The 9,950-nt window shown below is 38.2% G+C and overlaps 1 protein-coding gene across 1 annotated transcript; it reads left to right on the forward strand.

Moving 5' to 3' along the window:
* Positions 1-690: 690 nt before the first annotated feature.
* Positions 691-7,390, forward strand: LOC127418154 (T-box transcription factor TBX22-like). The gene is made up of 8 exons (XM_051658573.1): positions 691-767; positions 890-1,052; positions 1,211-1,312; positions 1,821-1,995; positions 2,091-2,258; positions 3,478-3,542; positions 3,794-3,879; positions 6,554-7,390. The coding sequence occupies exons 2-8, from the start codon at positions 925-927 to the stop codon at positions 7,042-7,044; spliced, it is 1,215 nt and encodes a 404-aa protein (XP_051514533.1). The 5' UTR covers positions 691-767; positions 890-924; the 3' UTR covers positions 7,045-7,390.
* The last annotated feature ends 2,560 nt before the right edge of the window (positions 7,391-9,950 follow it).

Here is a 9,950-nt window from a genome sequence, read left to right on the forward strand (position 1 = left end):
GATTAGATTAAATACAAACAGCCTTTAAGAATTACGCTCAGGTTACACCATTACTTGAGTTTGTCTTTACTTAATAGATAGGCTTATCATAATCGTAATCAGCCTACATTAACCTCTACAATACAATACATAATAGGCTATAGCGTTTTTAATATGCATGTATGATTGATTCACAACAGCGAATTAATGTCTGCTGGACTATATGGGCAAAAATATTACAAAGTTCGATCTTCTATGAAAAATGAACGACATAAAAGGCTATCTTTAAAATGGAAATAAAATATCCATAATTCACAGTGATAGTCGTTTACTGACGTGCTGTTAAAATAGACTATACTTTCACCCCAAAAGAAAATTCACTGTCGCTTATTCAGCATTTGGGAGTTGCATTCTTTCAGTCCTCCTCTGCGATCCTATTGGTGCCTAGAAGTTTGAGAACAAGAGCATTTCTCTTCCAAAAGGCAAATGAGGAGTTAAGCTGCACGGAGGATGGGAATTCAGTAAGTGATCGGGATGTAAATACAAGCCCGCTCAGAACATTGAGGAAAAGATGTGAACTCTCGAAGTGGATTGACTGATAAAGATTCGGATCTGATCTCGGGTCAGAATGCAGGGACTCAGCTCGCGCGCTCACGCTTTTTCTGTGGAGGCTTTAGTGGGTAAAACTTGCAAGAAGATGAAGGTGGAAAATACTGAGGATGAGAAGTGGCAGAGTGTTTCAGAAAATGACAGACACACACCGACGGGAACTGTCTTCGACGAACGCGGTTAGTTTAACATCATTTCACTCAATATTTAAGAAATGTTTTTTTTTTTTTTTTTTTTTTTACTAGTATTGTTTGTGTTGATCTACACCGGCATTTGTGTATTTTTTCGGTGACTTGTGAAGATGAGCGAAACGACAGGAGGAGGAAAATCTGTGCGATGTCAAGAAAATCCACCGCGACCGAATGTGAATCTGCGAGAGAAGTTCGAGTGGATCTTCAAGGATCCGACTTGTGGAAGAGATTTCATGAGATCGGCACTGAGATGATCATCACCAAGGCTGGAAGGTTGTTTATTAATCAATGTCTTCGAGAACCATGATGTGCTTTTGAGTGTTGGGCAATGTTGTCAGTACTGTAGACTTTAATATTTAATAGACCAATTAGTTAATTAGAGCAGTGTTAATGGAATGTTATATATTTTTGTGCATCCATCAATTCATCAGGAGAATGTTTCCATCTGTCCGAGTGAAAGTGCGCAATTTGAGTCCCTTCCAGCAATACTACATCGCCATGGACATCACGCCTGTGGATTCAAAGAGATACAGGTAGACTGAGCTCTGTCTGGACTGACTATTAAGAAACACGAAGGTCAAAAAAAAAACATGTATAAGGAGAGATCTAGAGAGAACGGGAAATATGCAAATGAGTAATTAAGATGAAGTTATTAATCCATTAAAGTAGCCTATTCATCAGTTATTTTTCTTTTTAAAACTGCTTTGGAAAAATATGTATTGTGAAAAGTGCTATACAAATAGATTGAATTCAAACTGAATTATTTGTAGAAAAGCTTGGTATTTAAAGTTGGCTAAAAGAGAGACTGGCTAAAAAAGAGACTGTTCTTGTAGAATGACATTTCTACAAGAAAAACTGAATTATAGTAGCGAACAAGACAGCTGAACCCTGAATTATGACATTGCATTAAATTTCGTTAAAATTTAATAAGCATACACATGAAAATTCAAGGCTTTTCCCATGCACTCTATTTTAATATTGTGTCATATTATTTTGTTCTATTGCATCATTAATATTCTGAGTTAATCTATCCCACTACAGGTATGTGTACCATAGCTCTCAATGGATGGTGGCTGGAAACACGGATCATTCGTGTATTTCTTCTCGTCTCTATGTGCACCCGGACTCGCCATGTTCTGGAGAGAACTGGATGCAACAGGTGATCAGCTTCGATCGCATCAAACTCACCAACAATGAGATGGACGACAAAGGCCACGTGTGTTCCTTTTCTTTTTCACATTACTACCTGTGACATGCAACAGTTATTTCAAACATACAAACTAAATGGGTCCAATGCAATCTGAAATTTAGATCATTCTGCAGTCCATGCACAAATACAAGCCACGCATACACGTTATCCCGCATGATCCTCGAGTCGACCTGTCACAGACTCCTCCGTCGCTGCCAGCAGACGGTGTTCACACCTTTTCCTTCCCTGAGACACAGTTCACCACTGTCACAGCCTACCAGAACCAACAGGTAACTCTTTATTTCCGCTTGTATTAATTGAGAGCATAAAGTGAAAATGTTCACCTACTCATGGCTGATGCTTTTATTTCTTTAATTTAACTTGGACAATTTGACATACACTACAGTCCAAAAGTCTGAAAGAAATATTGAAACCAGGATACATAAAGTTTTAGGAATTTAAAAAAATAAAAACAAAGAAAAGTTATGATGTACAATGAAGAATTAATATTTAGGATTCTGGACTATTTCTAGGTCACTCATTAAATAGAAGCAAATTAGTGACATTGAGCATGTCAGTTCCTTTGCGCAGTTCCTTTGAAACATCAAATCATGCTTGATAACATGATCACCAGGTTTGTTCATGTCAGCTCAAGTGTGTGCTGTCATTTAAGCAAAAATGGGACATACCAAATACTAGGAAATTGTGAAATGTATTTTTCAATTCAACAGTTTACTCAGATTGTTATGCTGATAATATAATTTGTAATAAAATTTTTATTAAATTAAAAAGCAAAATGCAATTAAATGTAATTCATACTTTTATTTTAATTTCAGTTTTAGATACATTGTCAAAACCTCAGCCTTCATAGTATACTTAATCTAAAATTAGAATAATGACAAAATGAACAGAGTAATGAACTACTTCAAACCCACTGCTAACACAAGTTTTACATTTCCTTTTCATTTCTATATAAAGTACACGTTACTGTACATTCCTCAGACATTATAAAACCTGGAACCTGTAACGCACCAGAAAGTCACTCTGATTTTAAACATACTACAGTATATTCAGATGCATTTTACCCAAAGTGAGCCTGTAAGTCAAACCATTTAGTGTCTTGAGGGCAGCAGACCTGAACATGCATAGCAGAATTTGGAAGGTTTGGTGAGTGAAACCGGTGCTTAAAGACTCCATTGTTTACACACATCGTTCCAGAAACAGGAAGCAACTGCATGAGCTGCCAACTTTTCATAAAAGTCTTGTTTTATTGCAAAAGATTGTTGTATAATTCAGATTTCAGTGACTGCTTTATATTTAGCTGGCATGGGAAATCTAGGCAGGAACAGGCACTATATAAAATTACAAAGAAGTCCCCTGGTATTATTTCATATTTTAAAATGTCCATTAATCTTGTGTGGCAGTGTAAATGTATAGCCTGTATGGACATACTGTAGATATACTGTACCTGACCTTCTGTTTGATTGCGTATTTTCTGGGACCTTTTAGATAACAAAGCTGAAGATTGACAGGAACCCATTTGCCAAGGGCTTCAGAGACCCAGGACGAAACAGGTAAAGTCACTGCCAGACAGTGGCGGTTCTTGAGGGGGGCCTGATAGACGACTGTCCCTCCATGTGCCCCCCCACTCACAGCACCCCCCCATCAGATGATATAACACTTGCGCTATACAGTACATTAGCAGAACAATTGCAAATAAATCCACCATAATCATGGATGAAATTTACGTGTGATTTGTGATGAAGTTTTGCATGTTACCAGATTTCTTAAAGTTCTCCTTGTCACTCTTTGCATTGCATTTAAGGGGTGTGTTGGATGGGATTCTAGAGTCATATCCATGGCACAGCACCTTCAGTCTTCATTTAAAACCTTTCACTATGGAGCTACAAGGTGCAAAACTACTTTATTATTACAAATATTGATTTTCTTAGTTACGGAGGAAGTTTTTGAAAGACAAAATGATCATTACCAAGAGGTTTAATCAAGACTATGAAGGTATTTTTGGCAAAACAATTGAGCGCCTGTGACAGTGGAATTTGTAGTTGTAGAGATTAGCCACACATGTGTATCAATAAATTTGATGTCACAGAGAAAAATGTTTTAAGAGTTGCAAACTTGTAGATTTTTTTCTCTCTCCCACAAACACAACTCAACATTTACACCTCAAATTCTTCATTGCAGGTGCACAAATCCTATTCTATGAATCACAAATTAAGAAACTCATACGCTCACATTTTTGCTACAGTTGCTGCAGTGAATACGGTGCAAAACACATTCATAATTAATTATAATTGTATTTATTTATCACACATTATACATTTTGCACATATACAGTGAAATTCTTTTTTTTTCACATATCCCAGCTAAGCTGGCGTCAGAGTGCAGGGTCAGCCATGTTACAGTGCCCCTGGAGCAGATAGGGTCAAGGGCCTTGCTCAAGGGCCCAAAAGTGGCATCTTGGCAGTGCTGGGGCTTGAACCCCCAACCTTCTGATCAGTAACCCAGAGCCTTAACCGCTGAGCCACCACTGCTTTCATACGCCTGCATCAAAAAATTTGAAGTCACGGACAAATTTTGCTGATCCGCAAATCAGCATGTGAATTCATCCAATGAGAGTTGCACACTTGTAGAATATTTTCTCACAAATAATTGTTTTTCTTGGATATTGTTTTAGCACAAACACAAGTATGTGTTTGTAATGACGCCACATGATGACGCCGAGTATGGCTGCTGCGTTGTGAGCTCCGACACAACATTGCAGTTTTTTTGTTTGTTTTGTTTACAATTCTTATGTTTTTTGTCTTGGTTGTTGTCTGCCTTATTGTCTATGACAGACATACACTTTTGGACATTGGCTCTGCAATTGCACACCGTAAACCGGACTTCAAATTCCTCAATACCGACCCACTGTTTACAAACACGGCAGCGGAGCCCTTTGTCTGGGCAGCCCAGCTGCGGAAATGCAGAAGGAAAAGGGGAAGGAGAGCTGGCGTTCTCATCAGAGTAAGACGTCGCGCAAATCGACCCCTGCTACCCAGTCTTCTACTGGCAAATGTTCAGTCTCTGGACAACAAGCTCTGCAAGCTGAGAGCACGGATCTCTTTCCAATGAGAGACGAGGAACTGCTGCACTATCTGCCTTATGGAAACTTGGATGTCTGCTGAGATTCCAGATTCAGCCATCGAACCCGCAGGGTTCTCCGTGCACCAAGCGGACAGAGTGAAAGACCTCTCAGGTAAAAGCAGAGGTGGTGGTGTATGTTTTATGATCAACAAATCCTGGTGTGATCAGAGGAACATACATTCTATCAAGTCTTTCTGCTCTCCTGATCTGGAATTTCTCATGCTTCTGTGTCGACCATTCTGGCTACTGAGGGAATTCACAGCAGTCATTATCACAGCTGTGTACATCCCGCCACAAGCCGACACAGATCGGGCATTCAAGGAACTGTATGGGAGTATAAGTGAGCAGGAAACCGCACACCCTGAGGCCACGTTCATTGTGACCGGGGACTTAAAGACAGTTTCAAATCAATTACACCAAAATACCACCATGCATCAGTTTCAACACACAAGGGGACCGAGTTTTGGACCACTGCTACTCTCCCTTCCAGGATGGCTACAAATCCCTCCCCCACCCACCATTTGGCAAATCGGACCACTCTTCCATTCTGCTTCTGCCCGCTTACAGGCAGAAACTGAAACAGGAAGCACCCACCCTCAGAACGATCCAGTGCTGGTCAGACCAATCAGATTCTACACTACAAGAATGTTTTGATCACGCGGACTGGGAGATCCGGTCCGCCTCCGATGACGACATCGAGATTTATGCTGATAGCATAATGCAGGGGTGTCAAACTCAGTTCCTGGAGGGCCACAGCCCTGCAGTGTTTAGTTCCAGCCCTGCTCCAAAATGCCTCCTTGTAATCTTTAAGCACTCCTGAAGACCTTGATTAGCTGCTTCAGGTGTGATTAATTAGGGTTTGAGCTAAACTCTGCTGGACTGTGGCCCTCCAGGAACCGACTTTGACACCCCTGGCGTAATGTGTTTTATCAGAAAGTGCGTAGAGGATTTTGTTCCGAACAAAACAATACGGATCTACCCCAACCAGAAGCCATGGATAAATAGCGATGTTCGTGCGGCACTTGATGCGTGGACCTCCACTTTTAATTCCGGGAATGCGGAGGAGCACAAACAAGCCAGTTATGCACTCCGCAAAACTATCAGAGCAGCCAAACACCAGTACAGGGACAAGATTGAAGGACAGTTTAACACCACCAATTCTAGCATATATAATATAGTATATATAATATAGTATAGAATAGGATTTGTGCACCTGGAGTGAAGAATTTGAGAAGGTTTAACTGTTGTGTTGTGTTTGTGGCGAGAGAAAAAAATCTACAAGTTTGCAACTCTTAAAACATTTTTCTCTGTGACTTCAAATTTACTGATACACATGAGTGGCTAAAATCTACAATTACAAATTCCACTGTCACAGGTGCTCAGTTGTTTTGCTCCAAAAATACCTTCATACAAGACAGCCATCTTGTTTATCTCACTGCAGGCAGAAGTTCTGGATCTTCAGCCAACTTTGGGATCACCTCACCATTGAAAGCCCTCTTGCCCAGCTCCTGTTCTCCAGCAGCCCATGCCATCACGTTCTCAAGCCCTCAATGCTTCACCTCAAACAGTCTTCTCACAAACAGAGCTTACTGCAACCTGGGGCTGGGAAGACTCTGTGGTTACACTGGCTTGCCACCCCTGTTAGATCTGCCCTTAATGTCTCCACACCAGGAAATGAAAGACTGTCTCCAGAATTCTACCACCAGCACATTGCTTCTTATCCAGAACTTTCCACAAGGATGGACCTCTGGACACTATCAAGCTCAAAATGACAGTATGGTATCAGCACCTGTATCACCCTACAGACTGTACAGCCACAATTTACCCATGAGTCGCCAATTCTCCACTGTCACTCATCAATTAAAACTGAGTGATGGTGGGAGCACTGCACAATTAATGCCCATGAATTCCTCTATCAGCTACTGCCTCTGACACCAAACCTGCTAAAACAGGTTATTAATTATTCACTATAACTTTATTATTTACAAAATGGCAAAATTAACAGAATAGGACCTAACAGGATGGAAATAAAGAACTAAAGTTGGCCATTGCTCAGTGAGAGATTATGTGATTATGTGGGCATCCACTTGAACTTAATTTTTATATTAACCATTTAAAAAAATATATTATAAAACAGATTTCGGTAATTTGATCAAACAGGAAAGAATGTGTAAGACAGACAAACCAGCTTATAGCACAAAACATCACATAATACTGATGCTTGTGCTGTTGTTTTCCCACCAAACATGATGTCATTACATGGAAGGTGCTCTCATTAAGGAACTGGCTTTGCTATTTAAGGGCTATTATCAAAGATTACAATGAAGAATTACAATAGGAGACAACAATGCAGAAACACCTGGGATATTTGTTAATAAATTGGCAGTTTTTAAGCTGATTTGAGTTAAATTGAGCAGTTTTTTGAGCTAAAAATGATTTCCATCTTTTAAAAATGTGATCCCAATATTTTATCCATTATATTAAGATATACAGTTCTATAAAGGTGACATGAAATGTACTGCATAGTAGGAATGCGCAATTGCAATTATGGTGTGTTTTTCTAAATATCTGTTTGGTTATGTTATCATAGATGAGTGTATTTTAATATGTGATTTAACACCAATATGTAATTTAAAACTTTAAAACAGTATGCTGCCGGGCTTTCATTCAACAGTTTTTGTGCCTAAGCCAGTAATGATTGATGATTTTAATTATAATGCCAAACATGCACAAGCCTAAAGATGTCACATAGTATCAGCAGGCCAAAATGTAAATTCCAGACTTGTTGTGTCAAATTCAATTTCAGCCAAGGCCACTTCAGTGTTATGTGTGTGCACTCAAAGGACCTTCTGTAAATGTGGCACCAGCACCTGATTTGGTAGCACCAATGCAATTACCAATAATTGCACATATTATGTCCACTGAAATGCACATTTGCCAGTAAAACATAGATTTTTAGATTGAGATGCAGATGTAAATTATAATATTAACAACAGTAACAGCTGTGAAAAAATGAAACACTAATTTATATAAAATGCTGGTGTCATCCTGCTCTCTGGGTAGTAATGTATTACATGTAATCTGTATTACATAATCAAATGTAAAATATCATGTACTTGTAATTATATTACATTACAAAGGTTATTTTTCTCTATGAACTAACATCTTATGGAGTTTTGTGTTCCCTGCCATAGTTGCCTTTGGCTTGCTCACTGGGAGCTTAAAGACAATCATTTTTAAAAGTATGATTTTCAATTGTGTTATACATTTTCTTTGAAACTATGTGTGTTGTGAAAAGCACTATAAAAATAAAAATTTTAAAATTTTAAAATACTTCAGATTACAGTTACTTTTGCATGGATTACGTGATTGCATATTAATAAGGCAACGGCAGTAAATTGTTCATAATTTATTGATTCCCTTAATTCTTGCTTTTGCATCACTTTTGGATTAGTTCTGATATAATTCTTGTTTATTTGATGTCACATGCAGGGCTGCATTAACGCACAGGTTTACAGGGGCTTAAAACCAGTTGCGGCATCCACCATCCTATTCTTTCACATCAATGTATACGGAGAACGTGCATGTAAACACTATTTGTGGGAGACGATGATATTGGGTGTTTCTCAATGCAAAGACAGATAAAATAGACTTGCGTTTTTATGAAGCTACCTTGGAAGAATGAACTCAGAAAGACAGGAGGATGTAGAATGCATCTATTGTGAGCTCTGAGATCTTCCTGTTGCACAATTGCCCGTTCCAGCATAGTTCATATCCAGAACTACTGGCATTATCACACACCAGTGAGGTTTTGCAGGACTAGTGACACGTTAAAATAATTAAGTCTGTTAACACTTGTTTCCTCCATGTGCTTTTTACTTTCTAAAAATGATTCTCAGAAGCCATCAGACATTTCGTACTGTGGGAAACTCCTTAGGGAAAACCACGGGAAAACACAACGATAAATATCCTTCGTCTGCCACAGTAGTACCGGTTCTTGGCCACAATTCACTGTCCGATGCATCCTCGATATTCTGCCTGAACAAGAACACATCTGGGTAATTTTATGCATTCTCTGCATTCTTGAGTATTGGAATTGAACTTCGGCAGTGGATGATGACATCATTTTTTAGCTGTAGGCTGGTTTAGAATAAAGAATTTGAGAGATCAGCAAATTAATATGTAATCATGTAATCCAGAAAAAAGTAACTAATCTGGTTGAGTATTTTAAAATGTAATTTAATCTAAATATAAGTACTAGATTTTTGTAATCTGATTATATAATCCAGATTATGAGTAATCTGATACTATCCAGCACTGGTCACATAACCATGTGTCACAAAGGTTGTCTATCAAAGTCATTAAAATGTCCAAATATTTGTCATTTCGTCTTCACAATCTGATCCACACAAAATTCCAAACCGATTGTATTAGTAAAGTATCAAAAATGTACAATAATGTGCTTTTCTGATAACATTTTAACTTTTTGAGTTGACATTGACATTGATTCACAACGTAACTGGTATATAAATATCAAATATAACAAGGATGGCGTTTGTAATGCCGAAATAGCTGGAGTAAGACCACATTTATTAAACAAGCCCCAGATAAGATGTCCATAATTCTAGAAACTCTGCTATAAGAAAAGCATGTTAATCTTCTAAATATGTGTTTCAGTGGTGTGAATTATTCTTATCAGTTAAAATGTGTTGTTTCAAGTTACCAATTAAGTTTATTTTTAAAATCATTAATTAACTGACAAATAGTGAGTAACACTAAAAAAAATAATATCAATTTCTTATAGTTTGATTCATTACTTTTATTCATAGATGCATTTA

This window comes from Myxocyprinus asiaticus, chromosome 27 (assembly GCF_019703515.2).
Source record: "Myxocyprinus asiaticus isolate MX2 ecotype Aquarium Trade chromosome 27, UBuf_Myxa_2, whole genome shotgun sequence".
NCBI lineage: Eukaryota > Metazoa > Chordata > Actinopteri > Cypriniformes > Catostomidae > Myxocyprinus > Myxocyprinus asiaticus.

What these genes read in the sequence shown, in the direction of transcription:
- LOC127418154 (XM_051658573.1), top strand. Translation starts at nt 925, where the DNA reads ATGTCAAGAAAATCCACCGCGACCGAATGTGAATCTGCGAGAGAAGTT. An exon ending in GTGGATTCAAAGAGATACAG is followed by an intron (nt 1,313 to 1,820) that starts GTAGACTGAGCT and finishes ATCCCACTACAG; the next exon opens with GTATGTGTACCATAGCTCTC. An exon ending in AGAGACCCAGGACGAAACAG is followed by an intron (nt 3,543 to 3,793) that starts GTAAAGTCACTG and finishes ATTGCATTTAAG; the next exon opens with GGGTGTGTTGGATGGGATTC.